General features: G+C 52.8%; 7 protein-coding genes across 7 annotated transcripts; 4 read left to right on the plus strand and 3 right to left on the minus strand.

Moving 5' to 3' along the window:
• Positions 1-121: 121 nt before the first annotated feature.
• On the minus strand, positions 122-7,741 carry RHO25_009373 (uncharacterized protein; the record flags this gene model as incomplete). The annotated part of the gene is made up of 1 exon (XM_023600910.2): positions 122-7,741. The coding sequence occupies one exon, from the start codon at positions 7,739-7,741 to the stop codon at positions 122-124; it is 7,620 nt and encodes a 2,539-aa protein (XP_023453607.1).
• Positions 7,742-8,730: 989 nt separating this feature from the next.
• RHO25_009374 (uncharacterized protein) lies at positions 8,731-10,358 on the plus strand (the record flags this gene model as incomplete). The annotated part of the gene is made up of 2 exons (XM_023600911.2): positions 8,731-9,099; positions 9,225-10,358. The coding sequence occupies 2 exons, from the start codon at positions 8,731-8,733 to the stop codon at positions 10,356-10,358; spliced, it is 1,503 nt and encodes a 500-aa protein (XP_023453608.1).
• Positions 10,359-11,353: 995 nt separating this feature from the next.
• Positions 11,354-12,736, plus strand: RHO25_009375 (uncharacterized protein; the record flags this gene model as incomplete). The annotated part of the gene is made up of 1 exon (XM_023600912.1): positions 11,354-12,736. One exon carries the CDS (start codon positions 11,354-11,356, stop codon positions 12,734-12,736), a length of 1,383 nt encoding a protein of 460 aa, XP_023453605.1.
• Positions 12,737-12,824: 88 nt separating this feature from the next.
• On the minus strand, positions 12,825-14,523 carry RHO25_009376 (uncharacterized protein; the record flags this gene model as incomplete). Its single annotated transcript, XM_023600913.1, has 4 exons — positions 12,825-13,113; positions 13,168-13,653; positions 13,707-14,077; positions 14,134-14,523. 4 exons carry the CDS (start codon positions 14,521-14,523, stop codon positions 12,825-12,827), a joined length of 1,536 nt encoding a protein of 511 aa, XP_023453606.1.
• Positions 14,524-14,627: 104 nt separating this feature from the next.
• RHO25_009377 (uncharacterized protein) lies at positions 14,628-16,607 on the plus strand (the record flags this gene model as incomplete). Its single annotated transcript, XM_023600914.2, has 2 exons — positions 14,628-15,060; positions 15,109-16,607. The coding sequence occupies 2 exons, from the start codon at positions 14,628-14,630 to the stop codon at positions 16,605-16,607; spliced, it is 1,932 nt and encodes a 643-aa protein (XP_023453603.2).
• Positions 16,608-16,776: 169 nt separating this feature from the next.
• Positions 16,777-18,651, minus strand: RHO25_009378 (uncharacterized protein; the record flags this gene model as incomplete). Its single annotated transcript, XM_023600915.2, has 1 exon — positions 16,777-18,651. One exon carries the CDS (start codon positions 18,649-18,651, stop codon positions 16,777-16,779), a length of 1,875 nt encoding a protein of 624 aa, XP_023453604.1.
• A 304-nt stretch (positions 18,652-18,955) lies between these two features.
• Positions 18,956-20,070, plus strand: RHO25_009379 (uncharacterized protein; the record flags this gene model as incomplete). The annotated part of the gene is made up of 3 exons (XM_023600916.2): positions 18,956-18,966; positions 19,017-19,127; positions 19,188-20,070. The coding sequence occupies 3 exons, from the start codon at positions 18,956-18,958 to the stop codon at positions 20,068-20,070; spliced, it is 1,005 nt and encodes a 334-aa protein (XP_023453601.1).
• Positions 20,071-20,238: the final 168 nt, after the last annotated feature.

Consider the following 20,238-nt stretch of genomic DNA (forward strand, 5'->3'; position numbering starts at 1 on the left):
CAGGAGGGAGCAAACGAAACTCCGCTTCACTTCACACCTTGTTTGATACCGCAACCGCATTATAGCGCGTTTAAGTCTGAACATGAATGCTTTTGGCGCTAACTTCTGCCTTCGCTTCACTTCATCTTCCCCTCGCACCACCTCCACCACCACTCCCACCAGCCCTCACAACACACTCCCACCTCCACACATTCCCCTCCTCATCGCCCGTCCAAACTTCCCTCGCACTCGGCAAAATCGCCGTAATCCCCTTCGCACTCGCGACCCCAGCCCTCGAACTTCCCTTTCTCATCACGAAATCCGTCTGCTGCAACCTCTTCACCAGCTGCAAATACCAGCTCCCATCGCTCAAGTTCGTCAGCGCCCAAACATTCGCCACACCATGCGCATGACCCGTGAAGATCAATTCTCGCTGCAAGAACTCATTTCCTTGTCCTTCGTAGAACGCGCAGCAGAGGATTGATTCGTCTTCGCGCTCGCAGAGGTTTTGTTCGACTAGGAGGTGGCCGTTGAGGGTATACAGCGATACTGTACCGCCGCGGCAGAGCAAGATGTGGCCGGAAACGTTGCTGATCTTGCCGGCCTGGATAGAGGGGCCGCTGCCTGGAGGGAGGAGCACGCGGATGCAGCTGAAGCGATTGAGGCCCCAGAGGAGAGCTTGGCCATCGCTGGAAACGGAGAGAAGGGTACTGAAGACTCTGCTGGCAGCAAGTACAGTAATAGAAGTTCGATGACCAAAGAGATAAGCTTTGGAAGTCATCTCGATGGCATCTTTGGCTTGATGAATCTTCCAGACTCCAATCGTACAATCTTGGCCACCAGTGATGAGAGTCTTGCTGTCAACGAAAGTTGCAGTGTTCACTGGCCCGACGTGAGTGTTCTCATATAGGCCCATCGATCGCTTGCTCTGCGATGAGAAGAATCGAATGCTGTTATCTGCGAAGCCCCATTGCATATGTCGTGTGCACTCAGGAAGCACATTCAGCTTGCATGGGCCACTGGCTAGGATTCGGCCGTGCAAAGGTGCAAGTGTGAAGTCTGAGACCTTTTCGCCGGTGTTCATATCTGGCTCTGGCAGCCTGACAAGCGTCTCAGCCAGAGTGTCGAGCTTCGGCTCGGCCTGCTTGTCCGCCTCGGAGTTTGGATGCGGCTTCTGAAAGACTTGATGCGGCGTCTGTCCGAACGAATGGATGATGCCGATAGTGGCTACATGCTCAACGCGATCATCGATCTTGTCGAGATCCTTCGCACCTGCATAGGACAGGTGGTTGAACACATTCGTGGTTTCGATCGCGGCCTCGCCGCGCTGCTTGTACCCAAAGATCAAGTCGATCCAGTCGGGCAAATGCTGACTGACGTACGAGCTCTCGAGTGCTTCTCTGTGTTTGGCGATGAAGATGTGAGGATCGCCTTTAGCCCACTTCGGCAGTTTGACATCGTTTACGAGCTCTCCAGATACCTGCTTGGCGCCAAAGTCATACTTGTTGGTGTTGACCAAAAACTCTGGCAGGTAGAAGAATTCTGGTGTGAGCTCGCGAACATCGCTCATCGTCTCTCGAGACGCTGATTGCCAAGCTTTCTCAACAGAATCGAAGAGTCTGTCTGCATGGTCGAAGTTGCCACCCTGTAGCAGAAGGTAGGACTGAACAAAAGGCTGTAATCGAATCAAATAGGAGCTGACGATCATGGCCGAGGAGTAGTGGGTTCCATAATGGAAAGAAGGCGCACTCTGGTCCATCTCGGCAAATTGCTTGTATCTCTCTTTGTACTCGGCCTCTCGGGCAGGCGTCTGACATCCCATCGGCTTCGAGAAGTCTCTGAAGGTCTTGGGATTCTCCAAGTCGAGCTCTTCGCTTGTGTAGTCCGCCAGTACCCAAGGGAAAACTGGATACTGCGTGAGGTCGTTGAATGTGCGACCGGCCATCGTGTTCACCAGCATGAGATATTGGAAGTTCGACATTTCTCCTCGTTGCCACTTCCTCGTGGCAGCGTGCGTCGGGCCTGAGTTGAAGAGGCTGTTGAACTTCGATCCAAGATTCTTGGGTGCTTCCTCCGGATTGCGAAGAGTATCTAGTCGCCACGAGTCCTCGCTCGCCACTGATGACGAGCTGTAAATGTGAGGAGCCCTGTTCGCTATGGCATTATACAAATCATCTCGTACCTTGGATGCCATGCAAGTGATGAGGTAACTTCTCCCATCGCTGAAAAAGACCTCGATCGCGACATCTCGTAGCAAAAACCTGCGTTTTGAAACGCTGAGGACTTCCGACCAGGTCCAATGACGTGTCTCTTGATCGCCGACTGCGTGCTTGGTGCGCTGGATTCCAACGTCTTTCCCAGAAATGAGTTGTATGTATGGGTCGCGTTCGTCCTCTGGCGCTTGCGATACGCTCACAATCTCGCCATCGGAGCGCTGGAAGAAATTGTCTTGCATGTAGAAGCACTTCTGTCCGATCACCACCAAGCCCTCACAGGCTTCAAGGCCCACAATTCTTGAGACATTGTACAATTGCTGCACCATGTCCCCTCGCTGCAAACTAGTCATGACTTTGCGATTCTTGTCCTCGATCATACCGTCTTCATCTTCTTTCGGATCATCAACCATTTCGAAGCCTCCCTCGAGCATCTGTGATTCTGATAAAGAGTCACCACGAGGTCGCGACTGCCCATTTTCTGCGACGAACTCGATTGCCTCGCTGGACCCGTCAGTGATCGGCGCCAGCGGCATGGTGGGTGTAGAAGGTGGCTGGCCTCCGACTGGCTCTGAATGTGAACGAAAACGTGTGTCGACTGACAGCATGCTCTTCGATGCTCGCTGTGAGCCTTTCCTCCGTGGCTCGAATGCCGGTTTGTATTCAGCAGCTTCTGGGACAAGTCTCATGCGCATGCGGTTGGCAGCCTCAGTTTCATCGAGCTGCCAGCGGTTGATTGGAGCGGGATCCAAGCCACAGGCCTGTTTGACGGAGTTGTCGATCTTCGCAAACGCTGTGAGAAGCTGGTTGATGTTCTCGTGATGGTCCTGTAGTGCACGCTGCAGCTTTGCACGTTCTTGTGCATGCACATTCGCGCGCCAATGACTCGTGGACACTTCATATCGATTGAGAAAATCGTCCGATAAAGTCTCTTCCGTCTGCCATTGCTTCAGCTTGTCTTTCCTCTTGTTGAGGCGGTTTTTGGTCGTTTCTTCCGAGCTTCGATTTTCAGTCTGCACAAAGTCTTCCCATGGCTTACTAAGCGAGGCGTAGAAGACGCCATCTAGCATGTCCCGATTGCGATCCACCCAGTTCAGGAAGTCCTCGTCATCCATAGAGGCGAGCTTCATGAAGCCAGTGGAAAGGTGTCGATTCTCTGGGCCCATGGTGTTGCTTAGCATCGTTGCGGTCTCGGTAGGCTTCTGGACTAGCACAATACGCCAGAGCTGCGCAGCGGCCAACCGAACCGACTTGACTGCAGATACCAATTTGTGATAGAGAAGATAGCAAATCAGTTTCGTGAAAGTCGACTCGTGATTCTCTGAGGAGAAGAGAATGGTTTGCCAGAATGTCATCTTAGCCAGGAAAGTGCTGACATCCTTCTCACTGGCATCCTCGTTGAGTTCTGCCAACCTCCACAAAGTGGCTTTTAGGAAGACGACACGAATCGCGGTAGTAGACTGGCTGCATAGCCTCACAGCCTTCATCTCGGCAATCTCGGGTCGTTGCAAGTGCTCCAAGATTTCGCCAGTGAAGTCCAAAAGTGGTTGAGCACCATCTATAAACCAACCTTCTGCCACTGCCTCGGCCATGTGCTGAGCATACCGAGCCAGGTTTGTCAGCACTCTTGTCTCAACTAGCAGTTGCTGATTCAGCCTGAGATGGCTGCCAAGCTGTGAAAGCGCATGAACCAGTACATATGACTCGAAATAGGCCTGATGCTCCTTGAAGCCTGGTGGCACTTTCAAGAACACCCCAATTCCGTTGAATTTGTCCTTGTAGCAGACTTGGTCGATGAAAAGCGTGATGCCTAGCTCGAGAAGACTCTCGACTAGACTGTTGGTAACGTTGATTTTGATAGTGGCTCCATTTTGAGGTGCCATAGGTGCCTTAAATTGTGCGGGCGGCGCAGCCAGGCGATCGTTGACGATCACGAAGGATGATATCCTTCTTGGAGCCGGCACTCGATTTGCAGCCCTCGGCGAAGGCGTCCTCTTGCCAGACTCATTGTCGTGGATGTTTAGACTACGGACAGACGGTGGTCGCTCGCCAACGGAATTTGAGTGAGGTCGCATTCTCACTTCCTCGCCCTTGAAAGACAGTGCATCTGACTGCAGCTCCATGTCGGCAGAAAGTCTGTCTGTACCGGCGAGTAATGGGAACAGAACAAAGAGAAGTTCTTGAAGGTAGCGCGAATTGGAGGCAAAGTCTCGGAAAGCGCTGCTCCTGTCATACAGTTCTCCGAGGAACTGAATGACATTCTTGAGAATCTTGCTTTCCGTTTCATCTGGGTTGTCGTCAGACGCTACCTTTCGCAGACCTGCTTCCAACATTGCAAAGATACTTTGCAGCATTTCAGCATTTCCGATGCGCAATTCATCGTCGACACTCAATAGTTCGACGAGATGGAAAGCTGTGAATTCCTCGCCGAGCCAGTCGAGTGGTACATCCCGGCCAAACAAAATGGCGAAAGCTAGGGACCAAATTGACGGCGATCGCCAGCATGCTTTAAGTCTAGCTTTCATGATCACAAATGCTCCATTTTTGTCTGTGAAAGGTGCCTTGAAGTCAGGACCAAGACTAGACAATGCTCTGCAGATGATGCTCAATGTCAATTCAGTGACCCGAATGTCGCTTTCCGAGAGCAGATGCAGAAGCCATCGACCAGTCACTGCCTTGATCAGTCGTCGAATGCTCGTAGTCGTCTTATCGTGCGCGACGATATCTGCCAGCAGTTTTAACACGAGCACGGCAAGCTCGGAGCGCTGCAGACCCAGTTTTGGCAGTGATTGCTGAGGCCCTCCAGGAGTCGAAGGTCTCGAATTGCGCGCACTTCTCGTCCAGCCGGCCTTCTGACGGAAACTCACACTACCAGGAAAGCCGCGGGCAGGCGCCACTGGCAAAGCTCGCTCGTCGTGGAGCCCCCAAGCAACGAACATAGCCAATTCTCGGTACATGGCCTGCGCCGAATGACCATCTACCAATGCTTGTACGGCCGAGATCATGAGTGGTGCAGCCTCTGCAGTGATCTCCTCGCACTTAAGTGCCTCGATCATCCTCTTCACACATCGCATGCGAGTCAGTCGCTTCTGATTGAAAGACGCATTGTGGTTGTCAACGATGAAGTCGACGAATTGGGTATAATAGAGTCGCTGCGTCTCGATGTCACATCTACGCCAGGTGTCGAAGTCAATCAAAAGGACACGATATGCCATAGGGTTGACCAGCATGGACTGCTCAGGTGAGTCTTTGAGATAGCCAACAAAGTCCAATATCATTTCCAGCAGTTCGCGTGGCAGAGACTGGCGGTCCTCGAGGTTGAGCATTGTCGATGGTCTTCGCGTAGATTGATACGAACCGAGTTCGATGCCGAGTTTCTCTCTTATAATGATTGCAAGTGTGCCGAAACCATGGCCCTTTTCCATTGCCTCGCTGATGCGCCAGCTGTCTTTGACACAGTCGAAGAAAATTTGCACGACCTGCAAGAATGACTGTTTTGTTGAAGCGCTTTCTAGCAACTTTGTTAACACAGAAAGTGAGCCAGACAAGCACCAAGTGGCATCATCAAGCCCACGAGGCACAACTACTACGGGATCACCAATGAGGATACCGGTGCCGAAGGAGCGAGCGAAAGCGTCGTTCACAGATCCGACAGCAGTGTTGATTGCTACTGCTCGCGCGGACTGTGTGAGCTTTTGATAACGGGCTAGAGCTTTGCGATCGAGCTCAACTCCATCGCCTTGGCCTTTTGCGTCGGGCGCATCGAAGTCAAGTATCGCATGTGGCGTAATCGTAAGATACAACCGCGCTTCCGGAGCTACCTCACTGCCTCTAACCTCAGTAGCGGTGACAATGTCTGATTTGTCAGTCTTCTCAGGATGCAGAATCTCGTTGTGGCGATTTAGCTCCGACGAGGCTCGGTATGTCAACAGTGGACCGAGACAGTCCTGTAGATTGCCGGAATAGCGGGGTCCGAGTCGATAATGGACTGCCACAAACTCATCTGACAGTGGTATCGCATACAGATGTGCACGACCCAGTGACCACCGGGACGTCACCACATTCGGCCTGGGATCAGCGGCAACACCGCGAGTAGTGCCGAAGAATGCCTGCACCGGTCTGTGACGCCTCGGCCCTGTTGGATCTGATTTGCTTGCCTCGTCTGGTGTTTCGGGATAGGGCAGTCTGCGTTGCTCGGCAAAATTACCGTCAACATATAGCGACGCGACGCTCTGACTTGGGTCGGTGGTACTCTTACGCTGGACCAGCGCAACATGATACCATCTGCCAGGCTCGAATTGTGTGGACTTGAATCTCACACTCGGGTTTGCAGCTCGGATCGAAGTCTGGAGGATTAGCTGACGACTGTCCTTCTCCAAATAGAGAAGGACGAAGCAGGCGTGCATGGCATCAAAAGCGCCGAACAAAGTTGTGTGTGCACGTGCATCGAATTCGTCAATGCGAATCCATGCTGTGAGCGAAAATCCTTGCGTCGGAGGAAATGCCCAGCGCAGGCTCGGTACCTCGATGGCCGCGAAGCCATGGCGAGATATATCAAATTGAACATAAGCAGGCTCCTTCGAGCTCCGCAGCAAAGAGAGGAGATCTTGGCGCGCAATATCAGAAGTGGCTGCACTCTTAAACAGGGAGTGCACGTCTTCGATGTTTGTGAGCCCGAAGCCCCCGATAGAGAGCACCAATGCTCGAATCAGCTCTGCGAACTCAGTGTTGCGGGGGAAGCTGAAGTGAATCTTCAAAATCTTCGTCAAAATGTCAGTCCTCCACAGAGATACAGCACTTCGGACATTGGCGTCAGAAACGCTCAGGACAAAGCTGAGGAGAGCGGTGACGCAACGCATGAGATGTCCATCCTCGCTGGCCGTAGGGTTCCCTGTAGCCTCGAGCGCGAGCTCAAGAGCTATTGCACAAGCCGAAGGTATTTCCAGAATTGGAGACTGGACTATCGATTGGCCATCATCGCCACCTGCCTGGGCAACTTCACCAACCTGTGCAGCCAGAAGTCCAAACGCGGGATCGCGCAGGGAACAGCCGAGCAAACAGTCATACAGAGTGGCGATACCTTCGATGTAGCCAGCTTTGATGAACATTTTCTGAGTCGTGCCCAGAGACTCTCGCACCGCTGGCCATCCCTCTGCATGGTTGACGAAGTAGCGCTCGTTGCCGCTGTGCCCAGCCAAGGCTTCCGTCAGCAGGCGGAACAGAGTTTGCAACAACGCAGACGCTGCTGCGAGAGCAAGGTCGTTATCTTGCGGTGAATTGAGCCGAAGATTGACATTGCGAAGTACTTGGAGAATTCTCTGGAAGCCGCCGCCGTGCCGGAATGTATCTTTCGAAGAAGGTTGCGAGAGCAGGTCTTCCCGCAGTTTCGCCGCGATTTCTGACACACGAGCAAACTCGATGTCGTTGGGCGCATCAGGCTGGACGAAGAGGATGCGTATCAGTGCAGCGGTGTCGGTGGCTTGTTCATCGGTGTTGAGGCCTCTGGACGCGGATCTGAGTCGGCCGGTCTGGCCTACGCGCAGCGCCATTGTTGCGGCTGAGGCACCAGGACTGCATGGAAACGTGACGCGAGTTCATTCTGGCATGACGGAGAGCGAACAGCGGCAAACATCAGACCATGTGAGCAGCATTCAATGTCTCTTCGGTCGGTTTGTTTCTGTCTGTATCCGGAGTGTCGGGTCGTGGGAGTTGGTATGGATGGAGACGACCTGGCTCCTGCGCGTTTCGAGGTTCAGCGACAGCGCCAAGCCGTGTATCTATTCTCGGTCGGCAAGTGAGGTCACAGCCAACAAGCGCGCGCTGCAACAGCGACCAACAGTTCGTGCGCACGATGGCAGGTGCTTTGGCGCGAGGAGGGTCAACAGCCACCTGACAAGCGCCTTCGAGCAGTGGCTGCATACATTACGTGAAACAGCGCCGCATGTGAGAGAGGCAGCAGTGAGGCGGTTAGGCCGGAGTCTAGTTAGTCCGAGCTCGTTGCCGGGGAAAGGAACGGGCGCCCCCGGAAATTGATATTCAGACATCCCCCAGTTTTATATAGCCACTAACCCTGGTCAATTCTCCCTCAACCGCGAGTCAAAGTCAGGATTCCAGTCGAAAGCCTGAGTTCAGGCATGACAGGCCACTCGAGTACGCGCAATATGTCGACGGCAAGCTATCTGCGCGCCTACGTTGCTCTTCGCCCTATAACTAAAGGGTCGGCGGATGTTATTCAGTATAGAGCGCTGCGGGGCTTCAGAATCCTCAATCAAATATGGCGAAGCTCGACGTCTAAATAATATATCGTAATGGCTCAATATCAAATCGCGTTGCTCCCAGCCCCCAGACAGATAAGGGCAGGCGGGAACCGATGACGAGTGAGGTCTTGTCTGCGGCAGTGTCACGCGCGCAGCTCGATAGCTGTCGTGCTTCATCCAGCTCCTCTTTCCTCGACTCTCTTCCTCTTTCTTCCTCATCTCTCTCATCCATCTCATCAACACTCATCCGTCTGTAGACCAGCTTCTACAGCACATCCAACATGAAGGGCTTTCTCGGCCTGTCGGCGGCCGCCGTGGTCGCCGCGTCACCAGTCGTCGTCGACAGCATCCACAACGATGCAGCTCCCATCATCAGCTCCACCAACGCGAAGGAGATCCCCAACAGCTACATGATCAAGTTCAAGAAGCATGTCACCACCAACCTCGCCGCCGACCACCACGACTGGGTGCAAGACCTGCACCTCTCGACGCAATCGGCCAAGACCGAGCTCCGCAAGCGCTCGCAGACACCAATGGTGGACGAGATCTTCCACGGTCTCAAGCACACATACAACATTGCAGGCAGCCTGCTGGGATACTCGGGTCACTTCGACGAGGAGACCATTGAGCAGATTCGCCGACACCCAGATGTGAGTTCGCACACGCCACCGGACAGCCAGGCAGCCAGGCAGCCATCACGGTGCACAGCCGAGCTTGAAACAGCTTCGTCATCACCGGAATTGAACCTGAAAGCTAATTTGCCGTGTGTCTACAGGTCGAGTTGGTTGAGAGAGACCAAGAAGTCCACACTCTGGGCGGCGAGCCTGAGGAGATCGAGAAGAACGCTCCATGGGGCCTTGCCCGTATCTCGCACCGAGATAGCTTATCATTCGGTACCTTCAACAAGTACCTCTACGCCGACCACGGCGGTGAGGGCGTTGATGTTTACGTTATCGACACTGGCACCAACGTTGACCACGTCGATTTTGAAGGTCGTGCATCTTGGGGCAAGACCATCCCATCTGGTGATGCGGACGAGGATGGAAACGGCCACGGAACTCACTGCTCCGGTACAGTCGCCGGCAAGAAGTACGGTGTCGCCAAGAAGGCCCATGTCAAGGCCGTCAAGGTGCTCCGCTCGAACGGTTCCGGCTCCATGTCCGATGTTGTCAAGGGCGTCGAGTACGCCGCCGAATCGCACTCTGAGCAGGTCTCGATCGCGAAGAAGGGCAAGAGAAAGGGCTTCAAGGGCTCTACCGCCAACATGAGCTTGGGTGGTGGCAAGTCTCCTCTCCTCGACCAGGCTGTCAACGCCGCTGTTGATGCTGGTATCCACTTTGCTGTCGCTGCTGGCAACGACAACGCCGACTCTTGCAACTACTCTCCCGCCGCCGCTGAGAACGCCGTCACTGTTGGTGCCTCGACTCTCGCTGACGAGCGCGCTTACTTCTCCAACTATGGCAAGTGCAACGACATCTTTGCCCCAGGTCTTAACATCCAGTCTACCTGGATCGGCAGCAAGCACGCCATCAACACCATCTCCGGTACCTCGATGGCCTCTCCTCACATTGCTGGTCTCCTCGCCTACCTGCTCTCTCTTCAGCCAGCGAAGGACTCTGCCTACGCTGTGGCCGACATTACGCCAAAGAAGCTCAAGGCCAACCTCCTCTCTATCGCCACCGAGGACGCCCTTTCCGACGTCCCAAGCAACACCAAGAACATCCTCGCCTGGAACGGCGGTGGTATCTCCAACTACAGCGACATTGTCGAGCAGGGAAGCTACAAGGTCCACCGCGTCGAGGAGACCATCTCCGAGAAGGCCTCCGACTTGTCGGAGAAGATGGCCGAGCTCGAGCACAAGATTGAGGCTGACATCAAGGACTTCCTCCGCGATATCAAGAGCCATTAAACGTCGCTATGGCGATGCAGCACGATGAAGACGGCGGCACAGTACCCCGCCCCTGTACACTCGAATGATGTTTCCCGAAGAAGTCTTGTTGAATTGCTCGACTCTTGAGGAAGTGGACAACCCATACTGGAATTTGCATAGACGAAGAATGGAAGAGATTTGTATGGATGTGACGGGGGATCCGAATCGGCTGAGATGATGGCGGGCTACTGGCATGGTAGGCACGTCGGATATTTGATCAGGTCTTATACTTGTTGTCTCTTGTGTGGACTTGCATAAGATATGGCGGACAGAACAGTTCAGCTAGCCATATAACAATGTCACGAACCTTGAAACGACTCTCTGCTCATTTCTTCACTTCTGAAGTTGGTAAGACCTTGTAGTCGCACGACTCCGGCTCCGTGCAGCTGCCCTGGCATGCGGCAGCTTCACATGAACTTCTGCGCGATTGGATCCAGTGTTCTCGGTGCCAGTCGTGCGATGGCGCGTGTTTTGTCTACGCGTCATGCATTCATTGCCTGAGGCACCAACCGAAGCTGAAGCTCCGTGGACCTTCCTTCAACCACAGCACTTCAGCTCAGCTCTTCAATCTATTCATTCTCCGCCATGATAGAGTTCTAGTCTCCAAGCGCCGCCTCCGTTCTGATGCCTGGACTCGATGTACAAGAGATCTGATCAATTGTGCGGCTCGTCGCCATATGTATACGCGAGCCCTTACCCTACGCCACGCCACGATGGCGTGCTCGACTCCCGACCCACCTCAACTGGAAACCATTTGACAATTTTTCCTCGCTTCCCATCATACAGTAGCATTTTTTGAGCCGGTGAGATGCGTGCACGGGTTTGTTAATAAAGCCGAGTTGATATAATACTACAATGATGGTAGGTTCTTACTTTCTTTTGGTCCAGACATCTCTCTCTTTTCATCATCTCCATCTGGACCAAGCAAGATATAAGCACTGAACTGGGGCTTGGACTACGGGATGGCTTCGACGATGGATGCTGGAGGGGAGGTGGTTCAGCCTTCACGCTCGATATGGAGATCTGTGCCTTTCCAGATTCTGGTTGCGTGTGGTGTGAGTTTTACTGCGCCGGGCATGTGGGATGCGCTTGGTGGTCTGGGGGCAGGAGGTGCTGCTGAGCCATATGCTGTCTCAGCAGCGAATGCTCTGGTGTATGGGCTCTTTGCTGTGGTTTGTGTGGCTGCGGGTGCGATCAACAATCGAATTGGGTTGAAGTATGGACTGGCGCTGGGTGCTGTGGGATATCCGCTTTATGGTGCTGGACTATACACGAACAACGTCAACGCCAATACCTGGTTTATGCTCTTCGGAAGCGCTCTTTGCGGGATTTCTGCTGGATTCTTCTGGGCTGCGGAGGCTGCTATCATCATTGGATTTCCTTCACCTGGAGACCGGGCGTTTTACCTTGCCATTTGGCAGACAGCCAAAGCCGCAGGACCTATTGTGGGCGGTGCGATCAACTTGGGCCTGAATTCGAACCGAGAGACCGCAGGATCAGTGTCTTCGACGACATACATCGTCTTCATCGTCATCATGTGCCTTGGCCTTCCGATTGCACTTTGCCTGTCGCCTGCGCACAAAGTCTGGCGAAAAGACGGAACCAGAATTGTAACTCAAAGGGCCGCAACCTGGGGAGCTGAATTTAAAGCAGTCGGCAGGCTATTCATCAGTCGCCGGATCCTGCTCTTGCTGCCAGCTTTCTTCATCAGCTACTTCTACAACGGCTTCATGAGCACCTGGCTCACAACCTACTTCACCGTCCGAGCACGCGCTTTCTCCAGCTTCCTGACCAACTTCGCCGGCATTTTCAGCTCCTTCATCATCGCAACACTACTCGACAACCAACGCATCTCAATGAACAAACGCGCCAAAATCGCCTTCTCATGCATCATCACCATCCTCATCGGAACCTGGATCTGGGCCACAATCCTCCAAAAACAATTCTACGACGCAAACGAATCTCCCGTCTGGGACTGGTTCACAGCCGGTTTCAACAAAAGCTACGCCCTCGTTTTCTTCTGGCAATTTGGTGGTCAAGCTTTTCAGCAGTTCCTTTACTGGCTTGTGGGACAGTATGCGACGGATTTGAGTGACTTGAGCTATCATACTGGAATTTTGCGTGGTACGGAGGCTTTGGGGCAGACTGTGGCTTGGGCTATGCAGTCTGAGGGGAATGCGAATCATTTTGTGAGTATTGGGATTAATTTTGGGATTACGGCGCTTTGTGTTGCGCCGACTTGGATTGTGCTGTCGGAGTTGAAGGGAAGTCATGAGGTGGAGGTCGTGGAGGTTGAGAGAGAGGTTGATGGGGATGATTTGGATGCTGCGAAGAAGGGCTCAAGGAGGGAGAGCTGAAGACGTGGATGTATGTAGCGTTTCTATTTTGATCGATATTTGACCCATTTAATGTTCAACTTTTTGCAAGTTGTGATTGTCTTGAAGATTAGAAGACAGCAGCAGTCTGAGCCACAGACTCCACCAATCCTCGGATTTCTCGTTCGCAGGCATCTGGCGTATGGGCGAGTCTCCAGCAGTCGCTCACAGCTCTGGAGTACTTGATCGGTAGATCGTTGCCTTCTGTAGCCATCATGTCGTTCAGGATCCTCCCCAGATTTTCGAAGGAGCGTGGCGTGGCGTTCTGTAAGGCTATGCAGGGCTTGTTGGACCACAGCTCGATGAGAACTATTCCAAGCATGAGTAAAGCGGTGCCGATTGATTGGTTCGGTGGTACTCTAGGAGGGATATCAGCTTTTCATGTCCCACGCTGTTGCGATCACTGAGCTTACGCAGAAGTTGTGAGTATTTCTTCGAATTTGGTGCGGAGGCACAGAGAGTCTGTTGAAGCTGGCCCGCTGTTTGAACCGAATTCCATGCATTTGATATCATCTGGATCCCAGGCTTCTGGCATCATTGGCGTTCCATAGAGAAGTTCTATCCACGACGTTATGGTAGCCGCCATGTTCAGACGTCGAGCACGAGATATATGTTTTCCAAGCAGACTACGTGCTGGTAACATACGGAGCGAGCTTGTAGAGTGGCCATATTGCGCTCTGTATGGCGTTCGATAGCAGCCAGTAAGCTCTTGGGGTCCTCGAAGGTCCAAATGTAGCTCCAAGCATTCGAGGGGGTTTCCTTGAAGGTGAGACCAGAGATCTGAAATTACCGTGAGTTTGGGCGGATGACTCTGGTCCAAACGGTGTGCAGCAGTCATGTCAGATGCGTGGATGATAGTTCTCCTCCAGCACATACGATCATGGTAGGCCGCGAAATAGCTTGCAGACACTGTCAGCGAGTGGCATGTGTGTCAAGGAGAGCGAAGGCTTACCGCATCGCTTCCGATGTGTCATTGTTGTCTTTGCTGGGCTCATCTAGCACAATCGCAAAATCGAGAGTGCGCGGTGGCTGAGCACTTTGTGTGGTAGCTTTGAGGGTGTTGCCTAAAGCCTGAAGGTGGCTCCTGCGGCGTTGCACATCAGCTGATATTGATATTGCCTGATCGTGCCTCCTATGCTGTTGCCAGATTTCGTTGTTCCGTAGCCGACTGATCAGGCCATCAATATTGGATGCCAGCGAAAGAAACGCAGTCTTGATGGCTTTGTCTTTGAGCAGCAAGCGAAAGCGTGTGTTCAAAGTCACTGAACCATGAGTAGAGTGGCTTTTTGTTGCAAGAATAGCATTTAATTGATGCCCAAGCAGCTGAAATTCATCAGTCGAGTGACTCTGACCAGGCAGTTCAACAGTCGTGCTCTCACCATCGAATTGTCGGGAATGAGTCCCATAAGCACCATGATTTGCCTGACGTCTTCGCAGATATCTTGCATACCGGATTGGAAGAGTGTGAAGTTGTCGCCGTGTTTTGCCCGGAGGCTTGTAGCAAGTGCGACTTGAACGGGATGAGTCCAATCCCTTCCAAGCACATCCTCAAATGATGACTCAATCTCTTGAGAAGGCATGCATCCATGCAGCAATGTCTTGACGGTGATTTCAAGATTATCGCGATGAGCCCTCAGGTCGCGAGCATATCTTGAGATTGCGATACGAGCTCTCCAAAAGGACTTCACCCGTGGTTCCGTGGCCTCCCAGCCTTCCAGGGCCAAAGCGCATATCGGTATAGCACCCAGGACAACTCCAGCGACCTCCATGGTAGTATCTCATCTGTAAGAAAGGGTGAGTGGGCCAGCAGGAAATATGTAATTCGCATCACTGCACAGGTCAAACAAGACAGTCGAGGCCGCCCCTCACAGCCATGCAGATGGCGGTGGCTGTGCACTGCAGTGAGCAGTTGCCCCCCAGCAGCTCTGATCCTCTATCGGCAGCAGAGGCGACATATATAGTCCTTCACTTGTCGCAGTTCTATCCTTGCAATAAGTGCTGGATGCGTGGTATGGAGCGCTCTTTTGATGACCCCGCTGTGGCGTTGTTACATGAACAAGCTACTGCATGTAAAATTTCTCTTGATTCTATCGTTGACAAGATTCCTGAAAATCAGTCTGGGGACAGCTTCCATGGAACCACAAAACATGTATGGGATGAGGAACGCACTCGTTTCATACTTTGGCGTAAAGATCTGTTGGACGTAATCGAAGAAATACACAACCTAGACCCAGCACAAGCTATTAGGATCGCCAGTAGCAACTTATCGGCAAGCTTGAGGGATCTCGCTAGCGACTTGATCGAGGGTAAGCAACTGATCACCATGTAACGACAACCGAAGCTCACAAATTTAGTGCTCGCTGTTGTCGATGGCTCTAGGCTACCGCTTGAGCAGCAGCAGGAGAACTGCGAACAGTTAGCTGCAGAAGAAGACGATGATGGACTAGACTCTCGGGAATTAGTTGAAAGGCTAGATGCTGTGTCCTCTACAATCAATGGCCTTACGCGGACGCTGAAACTCCAGTACAGCTATGCCTTGAAACATGCAGAGCAAGGCACAGCTGCTCCCTCAGAGATGCTCCAGACAGAGGATACTGCGTATGCTCCTGGGGACGCAAGAACAGCTCCAGGCCGCAAATGGAGCGGCCAACTCGTCCCATCTATTTCAACACCTCCTGCAGATGCCCCGATAGACGGCATGAAGTGGACGCTGCCACGACTTGGACTCCAGGGGTTTGCACCAGCTGTGACACAGCGACAGAGCTCCGCCCGACAGCCAGTATCTATCACAGATGTCCACAGTCATTCACGGCAAGATATATTGCCCAGAGGATTGGTTCCGGACCAGGAAACCCAATTTCATGCGGAAAGTCAGCCTTCAGCTGCAATGAAAGTTGTGCAACACACAGGAGATTTCAAGCTCCGGCCATCACGGTTCTTCAAAGTTGGTCGCGTTCTTACGGTGCTCTGGACTGAACCTGCTGGCGAATCAGGTCCTTCGTCGACGACCCAATCGTTCACAGATGCTTACAATGAAAGGGTGTATGCCAAGGTTCGAAGATTTATCGTGGTCGCGAAACGGGAACAACATGTACTCGCTGTGCCAGTCTTCTCATACCAAGGGATGGGGCCACTTGCAGCGAAACCGAGAAGCCTAGACCATGGTATCGTGTACATGGGTTCAGAAGCACCGCGACCTCTGAAGAACGAAGTCATATTGCCCACCCCTGTTCGTGTCATCCCTGACAATCCAGAAGACAGACTTGCTTCCACTAGCAGGATCAACTACGGGAAGATATACACGATCGAACACAACATCAAATGCAGAGGTGTTGGTATGGTTCACGCGGCATCGATAGCAGCATTGCTATCTCAACAAAACGAAGTTATGCGGCGCGGATACCCTTCTATCGGTCTTGGGGGTATATCGGAGGAAGAGCAAGGTGCAAACAGCGCAAGAAGTGGCATAGATCCCCATATCATTGATGAGGGCACTGAAGAAGGCATCGACAGCCAGGCCCACCGATTCGAAGCGCCAGTCCCCGCGCTCCGCTCAGTAGATGCGGAGACACGTGTAGACCGCGGGTCCGACTCTGGTTACGGCAATTCCAGAGCAGCGACAGAAGCACGATCGGTGGGGTCGTCCGTGGCCGATGACAATGGCACCCGGGTTATCAAAGAAGTCGATGACCTAGGCCCTGGGCACATTCTCAGCTTCATCGATGAACAAAAGCTCGAGGTTCCTAGGCTCGATCCAGACAATCCGACTGCGGAACAACTCGAGGCGCTTTCGGACTCCAGTATCCAGATCCTACTTGAAAGTTTACTTTCTGAGCAGCAAAGGAGGCTTTGAGTTCGCCCGGCACAAGGATGATTGAATGAAGTTGATGAACTGGTAGGCTGAAATGCATGGCGGGTGGCTCGCGTGCAGAAGTCATTTGAGACCAGATAGTGTCCCTCGGCGACTTCATCTCATCATCTTCGCTCCGTGCGCGACTCCGAAAACTTACTCTCAAATCTCGTTACTTCTTTCCTCTCCCGCGTGCGTTCAGGCTCTTCAGTGGATCCACATGTCCCTTGCCCTTTGCCAACCGTCCTCTTCCTTTCGCCTTATTCGTAGCTCTCCGATTACGAATGCCATTCACTCGATCTTTTTTCATCCCAACATATCCTACATCCTTCGCGACAGCTGCCTTGCCTCCCTGCGGCAGCAGATACTCCGGAACATGTTTCAGATGCGGTTGCGCGCGGACTGCATGCGTTTCTGTATCGTGCCGCAGATGTCGCAAGTCGTCAGGATTCTCCTCGAAGTGGCGCTTCAGCTTTTCAGACTTGATCAGTTCGTTGCGGAGTTCTTTGGTTCGTGCTTCGCGGACGGCAATTCGAGTTACGGCGCGTAGGGCGTCTGCTAATCTGTAGCGGAAGCCGTCAAGTTTGGTCCAGTCGAGACCCCACTCCTTTACTTCGGAGCCTTTCTCTGCTTGCTTGGCCACAATCTTCGCAAGAACCTTTTCGTCGTGTTCGCATTGCTCGATGCTTGTAGGTTTGTGTTTGCGGTAGAGATCCTTGGGGACGTAGAACGACAATGACATGCCTGATTGACCAGCTCTCGCTGTCCGACCTATTCGGTGCGTGTAGGATTTGTTCGATGTCGGAAGGTCGAAGTTGAGGACGCAAGTGACGTGCCTGAAGTCGATACCACGCGAGACGCCGTACTCACGATCTTTTCTCGAGCGCCTTTGTTTCTTTGCAGGTCTCGTCGCAGCATCTTCCGTAGCAACAGGCTCGGCTTCAGCATCACCCTCGACCTCTTCCTCTTCTTCTTCCCCCTCTTGTACTTCTTCCACCTTCTGCTGCTTCTTGCCCTCTTCCTTGCCGACAACCTCGCCTTCATCTGCCGCAATGATGATATCGTACACTCCTCGATTGAACTCCTCCACCACGTGCAATCTGCTATTCACTGGCAGCTCCGAGTTCAGCACGCAGCTTCTGATTCCAAACTGTTCCAAAAACAGCTTGACCCTATAACAGCGATCAATGTCTGCCACGAAGACAATGACTTTGCCACGTATGAGCTGCAATTTGAAGATCGCATAAATCAGCAAAAACTTTTCGTCTTCCGCCGTGCGCAGTGTATATTGTGCCAACGTAGCCTTCTCTTTCGCCTCTTCTGCACTCAGATCCAGAATCTCCGGCTTCGTTCCTTCGGCGAAGAACAAGCTTGTCAACGTATCAATCTCCGTCTTCAGCGTCGCAGACATCATCAACTTCTGCACTCCATCCGGTAGTAAGCCGGCCAGTGCACGCAAATCTTCTTCTCCGTCATAACTCAATACGAGATCCGCCTCGTCAATGATCAAATGCTTCAATCCCTCGAGTTTCAGCACTTCGTTATTGACCCACTGATTCGCCCTCGCTGGCGTCGCAACCACGATGTCCGGTAGCTCGGTCAATCTTGCTCTTGTAACACTCTGATCCTCGTTCCTTGTGATATTCTCACACTTGATGTCCGATGCACAGAATGTCGTCGCTTCCTTCACACTTTTCGTAACCTGCGTAGCAAGCTCTTTTGTCGGGACGAGAATCAGCGTGGTGGTGGCTTTGGACTTCTGTGATCCAGCTTTGCGTTGCAGGATGGCGTGGATCGTGGGAAGCAGGTAGGCGAGAGTCTTTCCCGAGCCAGTCTTTGCTCGAGCGAGTACATCCTTCCCTGAGAGCGCGAGAGGGATCGTCTTGGACTGCACAAGGGTCGGCGCGCTGAACTTTTGCTTGTTCACGGATTGCAGAAGGCGGGCATCGAGATTGAGGGCGGCGAAGGTGGATTTCGAGGATGATTCGGAGTCGCCATTGCTCGTGGTAGGCTCGGGTACATCGTTTTCGTTCAATTTGCGCTTCATGGTTGCTATACAGGAGAGCGTAACTTGAGGTTGCGGTCGATGGAGCTGGCCTTGCCATCTGAAAAAGTCGTCGGAGGTCGGCACAAATTTCTCCGACTCAGCAGACCCCAGTCAAAGTTCGACTTAGTGGCCTAAACCTATGTAGATGCCACTACGAACCTCGCCCCTCAATGATTGCAGCAATGACAATCAACTTCACTATGCCTGGCATCTATCTCTCAGAGCACACAACTATTTGCTCTGCCGTGGGGTTTAGGCGACACTGGTACAAGCAGCCGAACAGATACTCACTACTCTCTTGAGCATGAGCCCCAGGTAGTTGCAATCGCAAGTCGCGCGCCAGTGACTTTTTTGACGTTGTCTAGTTCATTCGCCGCCATCGACGCCAAAAATTCCAAAGAGGTGCAGGCCGATAGTCCTGCTGATTCTGAGCTTACTGAGCTGTCCGAAATGGAAATTGACACAGTGCCGGAAGTGTGAGCGGTGATATCAGTCTTGCTTCCAATCCTCGAGCTGACCCGCTCGTTCCACGCCAGGCCCATTCTTGATCGGACGCTCGCGAACCTTCGCCGTCCTGCTACCGAGGATTCCTGCGCCTTCTGGTACTGTTCGTATGCAAAGTGGCAAGACTGGCTGCGAGATGCACAGCAAAGCGACAAACCAAAAAAGAAGACAGCTAGAAATAACCTGTTCAAGTTCGATGCAGCAGGTCGTATCATGGAAACGTCCGACGGCAAGGTTGCGCCTCACCCATGCAGGTGGTGCCGTCGCGAGAATTATGACATGGTGTGCATGATACTCCGTGGCGAAGGAGAGATGGTATGTGCTTATTGCAAGCGTCATGGCAAGGGCGGCTGCAATGCTGGTAGGGCCGAAGGTAGTGATGCCTCAGATGATGGCATCGAGTCTGATGAGGGATTACAGCGCGTGTCTGCTTTGGAGAGTCTGGTGTCAGAGTTACAACATAATTTCGAGAAGCTTCAAGAGAGCCACGAGGAGCTTCAGGACGATCATCGAATCTACAAGAATGGTTGGCACAAGCTGCAGGAAGAGCTTTTTGAGCTGGATCAGGAGTACGATAAACTGCGAGAAGAGCTCGTGTCACTTCAAAAATTTCACCAGGATCTTCAAGAGGGCGATCAGGCGGAGCTCCGAGAGGACTATCACTCCCTTCGTGAGGATCACCAGTCACTTCGAGAGGACTACGAGTCACTTCGAGAAGATCAGCAGGCGCTGCAGGCCACGAACAGGGCGCTTGAAGTCGAGTTGGATGGCCTGAAACAGCGAATGGGCACCCACGACAGGTGGCTGGAATGGTTCAAAAGTAACTACTACACCGCGACTCGAGATATCTACATCATGTGGATGAAATTGTGGCCCACCAGCGCTCGCGCACCACCTGACCAGCCAGCAATATAGCGAACAGCTCCGCCATGTGCGGCGAGCTCACCGCTGGTCAAAAGTCTGGGGTCCAGCGCTGGACAGCAAGCACCGACCATGGGAGACTAAAGTTCTACATGGATGTACATAGCAGTTTCACAATGCAAACGGTACGAGCGACAACTTTATCTACCTTTATCAATCATG

This window comes from Cercospora beticola, chromosome 6 (assembly GCF_033473495.1).
Source record: "Cercospora beticola chromosome 6, complete sequence".
Classification (NCBI taxonomy): Eukaryota; Fungi; Ascomycota; class Dothideomycetes; order Mycosphaerellales; family Mycosphaerellaceae; genus Cercospora; species Cercospora beticola.